The sequence below is a fragment of the Stegastes partitus genome, unplaced genomic scaffold, assembly GCF_000690725.1.
Source record: "Stegastes partitus isolate 25-593 unplaced genomic scaffold, Stegastes_partitus-1.0.2 Scaffold695, whole genome shotgun sequence".
Lineage (NCBI taxonomy): Eukaryota > Metazoa > Chordata > Actinopteri > Pomacentridae > Stegastes > Stegastes partitus.
This window is the reverse complement of record NW_007578426.1, coordinates 79,624-94,911: the sequence shown is the minus strand read 5'-3', so window position 1 is coordinate 94,911 and position 15,288 is coordinate 79,624. Positions and strand designations below refer to the sequence as shown.

At 42.1% G+C, this 15,288-nt stretch overlaps 1 protein-coding gene across 1 annotated transcript in view; it reads right to left on the bottom strand.

The window, feature by feature from the left end:
• plcd3a (phospholipase C, delta 3a) overlaps nt 1-15,288 on the bottom strand; it is a 33,888-nt gene that overhangs the window by 1,606 nt on the left and 16,994 nt on the right. The window contains exons 4-15 of the mRNA XM_008290784.1: nt 13,626-13,793; nt 7,536-7,764; nt 5,944-6,073; nt 5,165-5,390; nt 3,499-3,700; nt 3,256-3,400; nt 2,890-3,042; nt 2,640-2,792; nt 2,400-2,550; nt 2,135-2,251; nt 1,741-1,919; nt 853-988 (exon numbers count right to left, since the gene is read on the bottom strand). Coding sequence (XP_008289006.1) covers nt 853-988; nt 1,741-1,919; nt 2,135-2,251; nt 2,400-2,550; nt 2,640-2,792; nt 2,890-3,042; nt 3,256-3,400; nt 3,499-3,700; nt 5,165-5,390; nt 5,944-6,073; nt 7,536-7,764; nt 13,626-13,793 — 1,989 coding nt within the window. The remainder of the gene's footprint in view (nt 1-852; nt 989-1,740; nt 1,920-2,134; nt 2,252-2,399; nt 2,551-2,639; nt 2,793-2,889; nt 3,043-3,255; nt 3,401-3,498; nt 3,701-5,164; nt 5,391-5,943; nt 6,074-7,535; nt 7,765-13,625; nt 13,794-15,288) is intronic.

Sequence of the window (15,288 nt, the reverse complement as noted above, 5' to 3'; positions counted from 1 at the left end):
AATAAAAATAACTCTTTACAGCAACGATTACGTTAAACATTATATTATCAAGGGTGTGTAAAGAAGAAAGGCGTTATCTCTGTTTAATCCTCTGAACTCCAAACAGTTTGTGGGTGTTTTATTTGGCTCACATTTTTACTCACTCTCATATAAAGTCCTGCACCTTTATGGAAACAGAACAACCATGACTGGAAGGAGAGAAAACTCAAAAATGTCTTTTGTGCAGCATAATAAAATAATCACACCATGTATCTAAAAAATTTAAAAGTGAAAGTTGAACTTCTTTGATAATTCATTAAAAAAAACAAAACAACAACAACAACCTTGAATCAACATGTGCAACATTTATCCTGCAAACGTTATCAACACTGGAAAAAACACTGACTTTACATACTATAAACATTTTACAACCTTCAGTTTGTCTCCGTACTTGTCTCCTATCTGTTGTGTGTAAACACAGCCTGCAGTTCAGCTGAATTTTAGTGCGTTGGTCACTGTTGGTCATTAATAATTTCATGGTTGCACAAGAAGCCCAGATTTTTTTTTTTTTTTTTTTACAAAATCTTGTTACTGCAATTTTTGTTATTTCAGCAAAAAAATTAAAATGCAACACAAAGAATAAATTCATTTTGATGAAATATCCTGATTTTAAGCCTCTCCAACCGAGTCACAGATGAGTAGTTCAAAGACTGTGGGAGAGTTGTTTGTGGCTCTGTTAAATTGTGTAGCTTTGGTGATTTCATAACATACGTGTGGTTCAGAGGGTTAAAACTGTCATGCACGCAGAGACACAGTGTTGATGCTTGATTGTTACTTCACTGTGATTAATGAAATGAATCACATCTGAATTACCGTTGTTGTCGATACGCTGGGTTTTGTTTCTTGCGTTATCAATCGCCACCCCGTGGATTTCCACCCACACTTGTGGGTCCACAATGGAGCTCGCTTTCTCTGTGTTGATCTTTGGCAGCTGCTGTGCAGATATTATCTGAAAGGCAACAAGTAAACAAACAGTTGGGGCAGCAAAGTCTGATTAGAAACCTATAGAAATTCCGCTAGAGTCAGTTTTGTTTAAAAAGGTCAATACTGCAAAATGCAATCAGTACAGCAGACAGCACTCGATATATTTAATCCCTTCTTTGGGGAGAGGAAAAAACTATGCAAAAAGAACAAGACTTGCTCTTTAATGCAACAAATACTGTGTTTACAGAGTAAAGAGTAGTGAAATGACAGGATGGAGAAACAGAATGACAATACAGTATTAAATAAATAATGTTCACATGTATAAACAGGTGAGAAATTGAAGGAAAAACAAACATAAAGTATCTTAGTCAGGTGTTGTGCTGCCAGAGGAGCTTGGAATTGATTTTCTAAAGTCTCTGCCAGAGGAATAAGTGCCATTTTCCCAAAAGATATTTCCTCATCTGGTGTTTTGATGATGCTGGTGACAGTAAGGGCCACAACATATGATTCACATCCTTTTTGTACTATATATATCCTTGAAGAGACCACTCCCATCAGGATGTTTCATCACAGAATCAAGCTCATCACGTAGAGCAACTTCGTACTGATTTTCAGGGACCCTTTCCTCTAAGTGGACCCAAACAAAGCCAGTAAAATGCCCCAAACAGCACCATAGAGCCTCTGAATGCCCTCACTGTGGGGGTCAAGGGTTCAAGTTCTTCCTTTTATTTGCCACCTGACTGTATATGAGGAATATTTATCGTGTATGTTACTCACTCGTATGGTCAGCTGGGTGGGGATGTGACCGGGGCCTCCTCCCGTGTTCTCCGGGTTAAAGTTGGAAGCTGTGCTGCACAAGAAGCTGGGTTTGAGGACGTACCCGCAGCGACCGTTGGGGAGAAATCGACCCTGGTTGAGGTCCATCTGCTCCCCGGGTGTCTGGAAGTTTAGAGCCACTGAGCAGCACAAAGAGGAGAGTTGGAGACAGCGTTTCAGAGCTACACTCAGTGAATCAGTGAAAGCCAGTGGCATCAGTGACGTGGCAGCGATTTGCAGGAATGAGAGGCAGCGTGGCATTCATTTGGTGCTTACTGACCACATTTTTTAAAATAAATTGCCTTAATTTGCTGCCACTTGAACAGCATGCGAGCTCCTAGTCAGGAGTACCAACCCATCTGGCAGCCGCCGTTCCACATTTCCTGAGGATCATAGTTGGATGATTGGAGGCGCTGGCCAGAGGGGTAGATCCGGCTCAGCTGCCTGCTGTTGTGTCTTACAAAAAGCTTCCCTGCAAATGAAGCGACAGAAAACCGCATTCCACAAAGCATTGGAGGCTGATTAGATTCTCTGCAGAACCAGCTGCACAAAAGACATGAAATTTGAAATGTTTTTTTCACTCCCTCTCTCTGTAATGTCAATTATTTCCACTGTTGTACCCGAATCTTTGATGAGCCGCAGGGCATCGTTTTCACAGAAGGAAGACATTTCATTTGGTGGTATGTCAGACACATTTTCAAACCCGCGAAAGTGGACGCTCCTGCAGTACACCACCAGCTCCGACAGCTCGGGGCTCAGTTTGGAACAGACCTGGGAAAAGTGAATGTAAAAGAAAACTGATGTCATTAAATTAAAATGTTCACACTTTCAGGCTTCGTGACAAACCCGTCTGCGCTGACCTTTGCGGGATCTTTCTTGGGCGTGTTCTTATTGCTGCTCGCGAGCTCATCGTCAGAGCTGGAGGAGAAGCTGGCAGAGCTGCTGGTCTTGCCCAGCTGACCCAGGTGAGGAGTGTGCTTCTTCCCTTTCACCAGAATCCGTCCCTTGAGCTCCTGCGAGGAAGGTCATTGCAACAGATGACTTCATTAGCAAAGCAGAGAGCCGGAGGTGTTCATAAAAAGCATCCAGCTGTGTGTTTGTGTGCTGTACTTCGGGAGAAGGCATCTCCTTCAGCGACTGCTCGCTCAGAGGTTTGGTGAGCAGTTTTTTGCCCAGGATGGTGCGGAGGTGTTTGGCCATGACGGCCTGCTGCTCCACAGAACAGTGGTTCTCCAAGGACAGGATTAGAGGGTATGGGGACGCCTGCAGGGGGAGAAACACGGGACAACTCTTGTGCTAAGCCATTAAAATGCAATTAGATGACATAATTGAAATGCACAACCCGATAGTGTAACACTGTGGCGTGCCAAAGCCGAAATACTGCAGGGTTGCACAAGTGAGTTGTGAAAGCAAGAAGCCGGTGATGTGAAGACGTAACTGATGATTTAAACCAGTAAAAGCTACAAAATCAGGCACCTTGAAGGCGTACTGGGCGATGGTTTCGATGACCTCCTGGAAGGTGACTTTGGAGGTGAGCGTGTGGCCGTGGTAGATGACGGGTTCACCTTTATCTCCATCCCAGCAGTCCAGCTCCACACAGCGGCAGCCCTGATTCAGAGCCCTGACGGTCACACACACCTCGTTTAAAACCACGTTGAGGTAGATTTCTGCAAGGATTTACTAACTGTGAAGACGTTTGAGCGGTGTGCGTCTGTTTACCGGATGTAGGGCTCTGTGCTGCTGGCGCTGGTCACTTGGTCCTTGGTAAGGTAGGTGTTGTGCGACGAGCAGATGAAGTAGTGGGCCAGAGGGCGGCTCATGTCCTGGTAGACTCTGGCGTGGTCGGGGTTGAAGACGTCATTCTCCTGGGACAGCATGTACATGGTGAAACCGTTCTGTGTCATGAACTGGTTCTGCTGAGCTGCAATAAATGACAATCACATTTTTTTCCTCTATTGTGAGTTTATCTGTCATTGTTGTGGTGTTTTTGTGCTATAATTCACTCAGCGGTCGGACAGTTGTGAAATAACTGCATATAGTGTTTTCTTTTTTTTGTTTTTTTTACTATTTATAATTACAGTACTTGTGAAATACACAGACAGGCGACAAATCAGTGCTGTGGGGAGCATTTTGTGGACATGTTTTGTGTCCTCTTAGAGGGAAGTGTCACTTACACAGCTATATGTTAACAAACTGCAAACACTATTTTTGGGAAATGTTTTAAATGAGACATGCAGATCTCAGTAAATTTGATGATTTTTTTTTAGCTTGGATTTGGTGAAGCTTTCCACCAGAACACCATGTAACTCTTGTTCAGTTCAAGGAGCATCAAAAAGTTGAACATCTGATGATTTCTTTCTGTTTTTGCAAATTCTGGCTCTGATAAATGGTGTCATTTTGGTGATTAAAAAAAAAAAAGAAGAAAAAAAAGCAGAAAACTTAAGAAACTGCAAATAATTTCTTGTCTTATTTTAAAACTAATTCACATATTTTTTATTTATTTATTCTTCTTCTTCTTCTTCTTCTTCTTCTTCTTATTATTATTATTATTATTATTATTAGTATTATTATTGTTATTATTATTTTCTGACAGTAGAGATCATGATTAGGCCCCTTTCGACCTTTCCCCTGCTGGTGAACAATATAGCACTTTTTCATCCTATTCATGCTTTTATTCCTGGCAGACTTGACTATTATAATACTCTGTTCTCAGGTCTTGCAAAGAAATATCAAAACAAACTTGAGATGATCCAACATGCAGCAGCACGTCCTCACTCCAAAACAAAGCGTAGACAACACTTTACTTCAGTGTAAAAGGCTCGTCATTGCCTCCCTGTTCATTGAGAAACTGATTTTAGGATTTCAGTCTTTAAATCTCTTCATGGAGTAGCTATTGTATAGATCTCTAAGATCATCTACTGCTGGTCTTTAAAATGTTGTCTTGAGTAGAATTAAAACGTCTTTGGTCCTCGACTCAGGAACAGACTTTAGAGCATCTCATTCAGTAAATGGATGCAAATAAAACCTTTTTTAATGCTTGTATTTATGTAGTTTCATGTAATTTCCTGGTACTGATACCTTACTTTTATTAAGGATGTTTGTATTTTATTCAGATTTTTATTGATGTAAAGCACTTTGAGTTGCATGAACTGTGCTTTACCAATGAAGTCATTCTTATTCTTAACATTATTCATTTGATTTGACCTTGTGCAATCAACAACCAACCAGTCTCACCGCTAGAATAAAAAATGTACCACTTTTTGTGCAGCTGCAGGATTTAGCCTCAGTGCAGCAAACACTGTTATGGCTAAATTACTAGTTTGCCACATGAAAATATTGCTCTTTCTCTCCTGTAAATCCTTTAATGAGGGCTCTGAGGACCTACCCCAGTCATTGAGCTCGTAGGTGCGAATGAGGCTCTGAGCATGATTCAGCGAGGCGTCTTCTCCTTGGTCTCCCAGGAAGTCTCGCAGCTCAGCAGTGGAGAGAACACAGCCATTACTCGAGTAGTGTCTGAACACAGAGTCCAGCTCGGGCCGCCGCAGCAGCTCCCTGCAGAACTCTTCGATCTCTATGTGGTCCAGGCGGTCGTCACCTGATCGGTCACACCGCTGGGGATGAAGGAGAAAGGTATGAGTTTAAAAAAAACAAGCAATCAAACCCACGTAGAGGAGGATAAACAAATAAGAAACCTTTTTTGTTTTGGGAGTGCACCAAACTCCCTGCGGGGAGAGCATCTCCATAATAATTCACCACAGCTGTGCACACTTACATTAAAAATACGGCTCTCCGAGGAGGGTCAGTATTGGAAATTGTGGGGAGAAGGAGCATAAAACCAACAATTGGGCTGTAATAGAGAGCTGAGGGACATAGCCGGCAGTAATCCCCTTCAATAAAGAAATAAATGGCTTTTGATTTGTTGTGGGGAAGATAAGAGGGAGGGGATACGGGTGTTGGAGGGGGGCTGCTGGTTGGCTTGCTGCTGGGTTGGTAATTGAACACAGACTCTGGACTCCAGGGTGTCAGAGGGAAACGATACCACCCTAACTAGATATCGCCAAGTCCACAACTCTGTGCTTGTAACACTCAGAAATGTCAGAATTCAGCTCACATCGACTAGTTCTACTGACCGAACACTGAGGATGCGGGTGCTAAAGGTCTGACCTTGAATAAATTGCGGGCGTACTGCTCGCTCAGGTCGATGTTGATCATCTGCAGCAGCCGTTTGACTTCATCGTAGCTCATTTTGCCGTCCTGGTTCTGATCTGCTCGCCTCAGGTAGCCTCGGATCCAGGTTGAGTAGAGAGTTAAGATATAAAAACAGACTAAAACACAACAAGACAAACACTTAAGGAAGTTTTTAGACCCATGTGCGTAACTATATTATTATGTTTTGTCATATATCAAATTGCAGTTTTTTATTTGGTATAAAACCACTGGTTACCCTGAGGGGTGTACTATGAAGATAAGCGGGTTTGTGAGGTATGCTGAGCCTAAAACCTGAGTTTTCAGTGTCATGAAAGTGTCTTTTAACCTGCTAGATCACCATGGTAACTGATGCTGCACAGTTAACTTGCTCTGGAGGAGGTTCTGTTCAGAGATTGGGGTTTAAATTGGCTGTAATAAGCGTCGTTGTTTAATAAGCTCTTTTTCGACAGTCTTCTAAACCTGCTAAGCTATTTCATATTCTTCATGGCTCTCCATTACAACAATCTGTTCCACATGACTAAAAAAGGTGGCACACAATTTTGTGCGGAAGAAGAGTCAAATGATGTGTCAAACATTCTCTTTTACATGGACATGTGCAGATTCCTGTGAAGAAAACCTGCTTAGCAAAGAAAGATGATCATACCTATTATCTCTGATTGGGGTTTTAGGTTTTGTTTAGCCAGTTAACACAACGAAAGCCTGGATATAATGATTTTGCTTCATGGAGCACTCGTCAGGAAAGCTTTGTGTTATCCTGTTCATGGTTTCTTTCCAATTTCTTCCTTTTTGGGGGCACTTCTATGCATTAATTTATTAGTGGCAGTAAGGGGAGAAATGAAATGTGGGGAAAGATAGTAAATGACAAGTCCCAGCTACAAACCAGGAACTTGCTGCTCAGGACATCTGCACCTGTGTGGAAGCATTCGCCTGTTATGTAAGTGGACAAAATCCACATTCAGTGCAAAAATGCATTTTAATTGGCCAAAAAATTAGGTTATCTTTCAAAATGGTTTTGTTTTTAAGTATAAAATTCCCTTTTGGGTTTTGCAAGATGGACTGTGTTACTCTGTCCTGATAAAGACCTTTGATACTGTACCTGTCAATGAACCTGAACTGACCCACATTTATACACAAGGTAAAGTGTTTTTCCACTGTATGGGAAAGCTTTCCACAATTCAGGGTAAAATTTTCACTCATTCCCATGAACTGATCCTGCACATAGTTAAAAACATAACACAAATTGGTGCTTTTCTTGATTTTAACTGTGATTAACATGGAAAAGAAAATGAGGGAGATATAAACAGAACGGCAGGGGTGGTCTTCTGCTCTACCTGATACCTACACTCATACCATCCCGTGGCTATGAGGGATTGTAATTAACAGTGATAGTGGGACTATATTTAGATGGGGCTTTTTTATCCTGTCATTACTGCACACCTTAGCTATGCTGTGGACGTGGGATGGCACATGTGACAGCAGTCACCATAGCAATGCTGCCTCAGCTGCACTATATTTATTCTGGCATATTGGAAATTTGGGCAGGATATTGGTCCAGTTTTTCCTTCTGAGTCATGTTGGCCACACGCTCCTTTAACAAGCGGAGGCCTCGTACCCAGCGCAGGGCCTCGTCCTCGCAGTGGCACAGCAGGTCCAGGCTCTTCCTGGCTCCCCTGAACACCACGGTGAAGCACCGGGTCTCTGGCACCGAGCCGGACAGCCGCCGCAGAGCCTCCGACTGGCATCCCTCGCGAATGCACTCCACCTCCGTCACTGCGACTGTGGGAGGAAACAAAGGGCACCAGGACAGGGAGGACGGGTGAGGAAGGGCTGGTGTTGATGAGTAAACAGCTTCGGCAGGAGATCATAGCAACAGTCGCAGCAGCTAAAGGTCAAGTGTGAGGTGTTTTTTAGGGAATCGTAAATCCCACCGAGCAGAGTGACACGGAAATGAGATTGTAAAATATAATGTGGCCTATAAATGCTTCTCTACACGGGAAGATTTAACTCGTGCACACACAAAATGACACAACTTAAGGCGTGGACCTATAGTTTAGTAAACTCTGTGCTGCTGGTCAAAGTTCTGGGCCTTCTTGTACATTTTATGATTTATTTATAAGTTATTATCTCAGTCTGGTGGCTGCCAGCACGGCTTAACTTGGAGGGTTGGTTGAGAGTATGAGATATATAAATAAAGCAAGTCTACAGAGATTGCAGTCATGCTAGCAGGCTTTTTTTTTAAGCTAAATGTTAGCATCAGGATGCGAATATGCAGATGTTTTGCAGGTAAAATCTGTCTACAGAAACATGGTGCCCTCCAAAAGTCTAAATTTGATGCTTTTGCTACTCAAAGTTTTAGATTTTTCCAAAATTTCACACAATGTACAAGCATGTAGACTTTGAAACTTTACTGGAATGAAACCTTTAAGGCAAATATTTTTCACAATTCAGGTTTAAATTTTCACTCACTTCCATATAAAGAATCTTCATGTTTTGAAAAATGCACTTCAAATTGGCCCTTTTCTAAATTTTAACCACGATTCACACAGATTTAATAAAAAGTTCAAAATGGTGCAGAACACCAGATTGTGTTTCGAACGAGGAAAATGGCGACCAAGAGCCTTGAAATACTTCAGAGCACCTTCAGAGATGAAGCAGTGAATCGGGTAAGATGTTCTGAGTGGCATGCACAACAGCATTGGAGGACGATGAAACAGCAGGGCAAAACCACGGAAAATATGCGAGGAACCGAACAAAACGTGCATCAGGATTTAGGCTGCTCAATCAATCACTCCTGCACTGTCACTGTGACGCATTCATACACAATAGTCACCCTGCAGGACCTGCAAATTAACTCTATCACATCATGCTGTAACTTTTTTACTGCTTTATACAATAATATAATATATAATTTACTCTGATTTAAGGGTTCGCAGCAAGATAAGTGAAGAACAGAAGAGAAAAGGTAGATTTGGTTGCAACGTGAGTTCTGTGAAAATATTTTGGCAACAGTAAGGATGACCAAAAACAGGTCTTGCAATTATTGTCACCACACGAGGAAAGAAAATCTTTGACCATTTAAATCAGCACCACAAAGCTCTGTGTTATTACTGAAAAGCCAAATCTGGATGGCATCCAAAGTAGAAAACTACTTTTGATGCGTTTGCCAGTGTTGAGAAATGTTCCAAGTGGCTGTTTTCAGCTTTTTACGATGTATTTACTTAGTTTATTGTTGTCTATGCAGATGCACTCAACCTATTTGGAAAGATAAATTCTTTCTCAATTGTTATTCAGGTCATTTCTTCAAAATTTTGATATCTTTTTTTAAATTTTATGTAATACATACTGCAGAAAAACTAAATATTGCAATGAGGGAAACTGCTGACATGGTCAACGTATTGTTTAGAACAGTTCAGGAAGTTTTTACTTCGTGCCCGAGCTACTGACCCGAGAAGAAGCTGCACCGTGTAGAGGTCTGTAACGAAAAGTCAACAGAACTGGAATGACCCAAACTTCATGTTTTGGATCATTACCAGTGACAGTGATGAGAGTCCACAGCTAGTCAGAACAACAAACAGCACTGAAACATTCTCCAAGGCCGAAAGAGACACAGTAGGTCAGGGGCACAACCACGAGCATGCTTGTCATTTTCTTTGTCATTCACAGGATTGTTTGCTGTAAATTTGTCCGCGAGATGTCAACGCAGAGCTCGAATGTAGCGTACTGAGGAATCTGAAGTAGAACATTTGACTCAGAAGACCTGAACTGTGGCACAGTGGCAACCGGGTGCTCCATCATGATCTGTCTGCTCAGAGTGCATACAGTTTTGTGACCAAAGCAACACAATCCCTTCAACTGTCCTGATCTGCAGATTTGGCTTCCTGTGACTTCCTCCTCTTTCTTAACACAAAGCTCAAGTTGAAGGGTTGCTCAGGTAGCTCACATAATCGGACTTGTGGGGATATTCAGTGTTTTGTTGCACAAGGAGATTACTTTGAAGGAGATGGTCGAAATGTTTGATGTTTATCGACCTACATCCATGCAAATACCTTAGAAATAACTATAGTTTCAGATTGTTTTGTAGCAAAAACATCACTTTCACTTACTCGTTGATATACTCTCTGAGGGCACTGCACATCCTTTATTAAGCGTCTATGATTTTAGTCTAGGTATCATTATGTCAGAGGGCCCACAGGTCAAAATTGTTTAGATCTGCAGCTATAAATAATCTCTAAATCTCATATTTGCAGAGCAAACACAAACACACAGCGACTCCCAGCTGATTCCAGCACAACGGCTTTATTCAAGCACAGCAGCTCCTCTATATTTCTGCACTCGGATGCCTGCAGCGTGGCGACTGCTCTGTCGGGCAATAAGTGTCTGCTCTGACAATAGCCTCATTCTGTAGCTGGAGGTCATAAAAGCCTCTGCTATCCACCTCTTCAAAATTACTCCACATTCCAGCCTGGTGGTTATCTCAGAGACACCACAAAAGTGGCATGCATATAGCGTGAAGTGCACGGATCAAACTGGACCTGGAGAAGCGCCTGGAGCTCGGAAAAGAGGAACCAAGCCAAGCTTTCAGACACTCAGATTTGGCCCGCAGCAGCCAGCCGATGTGACATTATTGGTATCTGTCCACCAGAGTGGTCACCGTGTCCTCACGCTGCTCGTTGTCATCGTTGTGTCACTACACTTCAACTCTTTGTGGCTATTTCTGGCAGCACAATCAAGACGGCCTTCACCACCCGCTGACCCGCAAAACCTGCACAACCACTCGATCGCTTTGCGCGGCCGGCAGGGGGTCAGCACTGGACTGCATTCCAACATCAGGTGGGAGAGCCAGAGGTCAAGCAGGCGAGGAGGAAAATAAAAGGGATCGATCTCATGCACATCAGGTGACGCCTTTCGCCGAGACCCGCCTGCCAGTAAATCGTCATTCCAAGAAGAAAATTAGGTTAAAAAAAAAAGCGTACTGCAAGAAACTAAGGGAAACAATCAGGTGCAAAGCCTCTGTCTTCCAGGCATTTTGCGTTCTTGTAATTCAGGCCACTGGTGTAACTGAAGAGTCAGCGAGTAGAGCTCTATCAAGATATTTGTCCTACATACTGCACTGACAGCCTCAAATTGATTCCCTGAATAGCTCGATCAAAGACATTAGTAGCTTCCCCCTGCGCGCTTTGACGCAGCTTCCCATCACAGAAACAAAATTAAAGCACTTAAACATAATGGATGAAATTAAGTATAATGTCTATTAAGTTCTTCCTCCGCTGCTTCTGACTGTGTCTTTATGGTTTAATTATTCGTCTCGCAAATGATGCCTTAAATACTGGAGGAGGGGCGATACTAAATCACTAAAATGCAAGGTTGAACATAAAAATGGACAGGAAGTATGATTTGCTGTTACAGAACAACACTGAAACAGCATGAAATTTTAATGTGAGAAACTAATCTTGTTTTTAACCTTGAAAACAACCTCCTGGGGTGAGCGTGTTGATGACAAAGATAGCAGGCTGAGACTTGACAGTACAGTAGCTGTTGTTGTTTCAGTTTCGTGTTTCCTGCTGAGACAGAAACCATTAAACTGCTACTTTTTTTTTAAAACTTGTGCATTGTTTATGCTTTTCATCGCTGTTGGAAACAGGAAGTAAAGCAAGATTCATGAACTACCACGAGCTGCGATGATTAATCAACTATACTGATGATTGATTAATCAAGTAATTTTTAAGGAAAAAGAAGTCAACAGTTTCTGATTCCAGCCTCTTAAAATATAATATTTAATATTTTCTGGGTTCTTTCCTCCTCTATGACAGTAAACTGAATTTCTTTGTGTTGTGGACAAAACAAGACATTTGAGGATGTCATCTTGGGCTTTGGGAATCACTCATTTTATGACATTTTATTGCCCAAACAGCTAACTGATTGATAGAGAAACTGATGAACCCCAAAACTCTCTGGTGGAGTTAACAGGCCTGCTATCTTTTTTAAAAAAGTGCCAAAAATTATACAATTCACCAGAGCCAGAAACTGTAAAAACAGGGAGCATAAATAGACTTTAAAGCTCTACAACAGCTGTCCAACTGCTCTGTGATGTGCTGAAGAAAAAAACCCTTCACCTAATCTAAGCTTAAAATGATAACATTTCATCAAAATCATGTCTAGTTTTTTCTTTATATCATCAAAAATGAACAGTTTATTCTAGATTCTGTAAGAAACAAATCTTCTTCACTCCTCGACTCAACTACGACCAACAGTCATGTGGCAAAAATTCTGGGAATTTTTCGCTGAACTGCAGGATGTGTTTACACAGAGCAGACAAGAGACAAGGATGTAGTGAAATATCTATGGTTTGTATGGTCAGCATTTTAACCCCAATATTGGCAACACTTGTGAGTACTTAGAAAAAAAAACACGGTTAAAAAAAACAGTATATTAACAGCAACAATAGAAATGTAACTTTACTTTTTTCTTTTTCATGATTTATAACATTATAACTTTGCCATGTTGACCAGAAGACATTTTTGAGTTCTCTCTACTTCTATCCAAGGTTGTACTGTTTCCATAGAGATGAAAGAGTTAATAGTGTGGTGAAAACTGAGCCCACAGTGAGGAGAAATATGGCAGGAGCAAAAAATGCCCAGAACCTTGTTGGAGTTCAGAGGGTTAAGTGACACTGTAGTCTTAAAAGGTAGAGGTAGGTTCCTTCTGATACAGGATTTCCTAAATCATCCTTCCTTCCAACACATTAAACACCAACTAGACCAATATTTAAAGATTGAATTCAGCCGAATTACAGAAAAAAAGTCTATTTTTTACCTATTCATGCAGTTGCAGTTGTCTCACCTTTGTTTTAATTACTTTAAAATCCTAAACTGGGGTCATTAGTCAGCTCATGTCAGCTTCAGCCTTGTAAAGTAACAGAAAAGACATTGGAGGATTTTTTGGCGCCTTCCCAAACTGATTTTCACCAAGCTAAACTGATAAGAGTTGAGAATTATTAACCAGTAACCGGTACTTGAGTTATTTACTCGAGCGTAACAGACATTTTCGTTCCTCAGATGGTCAAAAATTGCAGGAAAATGCACAGATTTCTGTCAAATAAGGTAACACCGACTCATTGCCTTTACACCAATCACGCTTATTGTTGAGCCAGTCCTTCTGAGCCAGGAAAAAGCCTGTCTCGGTACGGCAAAGAATAGGCATTCATTAGTTAGCCATGCTGCAGAGCTCATGATTAGCTTCCTCACTAAGCAAAGCAACAAGCAGCTCCTTTAATAAGGCAAAGTAGAGGAGAGGGCACGAGATAGAGCCAAGATAACACAGCCCAACAACTCTGGACAATGTGCGAGCTGAATGAGCGCACCGACTCACATCTCGGTTCGTGCTCGGCTGCTAGAAGGTCTGCTACATCATTTCCCCGGAGGCAAGTTTCCTTCCACTTTGCTCCTTATCTGATATTGCTTAAGTTTCCTTTCTTTTCATTGTGCTAATTTCTAATCACGCTCACTTTCATGGCTCCTTTTCCTCCCCAGCCCTCCTTAGTTCCCACAACAAACTCCCTTTTCCTCGTGGTCTGTTGTCTCTTTATCTTGGATCCTCCCACCCTATGATCAGTCTACATTAACAACAAACAAACTTACACGTCTGTTGTGCTTTGGCTTTGCGGGAGCTCTTGGTGGATTCGCACCACACCGTGAGTCCGTCCTCCAGCAGCCGAAGGTGTCGGCTCTTCTGCCACCTCGAGGAGCGAACCTTCACCATGTCGGAGCCCTCCATCATCACACGGACGTCCTCGTTGTCCAGAAGACCTGGAGGACGCAACACACAGAACACAACGACAGCAAAGGTTTAATGCAACAGTGACTCAGTTTGTGTCATGGCTTCATCAGCAAGTCGACTTGTTTCATAGTGACGACATAATGAGGTTCACAAGTTCACACCGTCTGATCACCCGCCCATCGACACTGATCAGAATGAAGGAGTGAAGTTCTGGGAAGTGTCACACAAACTGTAAAGTTTCAAGAAAGAAAACAGCAAACCTTTTTTTCTGTTTTGTTTTTGTAAAGGTTGTCTCAGCACCCTTGAAACAGGAATTTGGTAGTTGCGCAATGTTGTCAAAGCCTGCCAGCAAGTTTGAAAGGCGTATTGTCTTATTATCAACTTTCAAACAGTTTACAATGCATTCGTCTGAAACTTTATAACACATTTGTCTGATAATGAACCAAAACAAAGTGAAAAATCAGAATTTCTCATCTCTTTATTCTACATGGCTCATTTTTTAAAAACTCAGCAGCAAAAAACACCCAGAAACCACTTGGTTGCAGAGAGTTAAGCTAAATGCTCCTGTCAACATGCTAAGAGGCAGAAGCAGTTAAGCGAAGAAAGCTGAGGGTTTCATTAACTGTGGCTGATGAGAACACCATCAGTTTTGAACTTGAACAAGTCATTAAACAAAAAGGCTTTTGTATGTTTTCAAATGGGGGCGTTTTCTATGCATTTTGGTCTTTGGTCCACACAGTTTCACCTTCCAGGGTATTCAGAAGCTCTGTTTGCAGTGTGTCTCATCTGTCCTCTTAACTTTCTCTTGGCGCTCAAGTGGTCATGTCGCCTTTGCCAGCGCTGCTCCACATTTGCTTCTTTTTTGTCAGTTTGCTCAAGAGAAATTCTGCTACCTCTTGTGCCTCAGGTTCCTGCCCGCCAGACCTCTAAACTCTTCCACAAACTGGGAATCCGTCCACAGCTCCAGACCTCCAAACTCAGCTCATTTCAACCTTTGCAAGCCACACATTCATTCCACGCCACGCCTGGTTTCTCTGCCAGTCAGCCTCTGCCGCCCAACTTAGCCACCTGCCAGGAGATCCACCCGGATCAAACTCAGCATGTCCAGACACCAAACTCCTCTCCAAGAAGAGCCCTGCTAAGCCTCTCTCACTCTCTGCAGAAACTGTAATGTTAAACTATCCTTCTAGCTGTTGCCAGCTATGTCTCGTCTTCTGCGTTTGGGTCCAGGTTAAAATTGCTTTTCACATAGACCGAGTTTTTGGTTTGTGATGTCAAAGTGTGCGCCGATAGCGACAGCGCTAATCTTACTAACAACACTTTTTACATGTTGACAGATAAATGTACAGTTAGTCCTCCAACGTATTGAGGAATCAAAACATATGATTTCCTTCTTCCTGGATGCACCATTGTTGGTAACCATCCAGAACTGCTTACGGCTGTTTCTTTTTTCGGCTTCCATTGGCCAACATGGCTTCAGAGTTATGTCATCGCCTGTTGGATTGACAGAGCTTTGATTGTGTT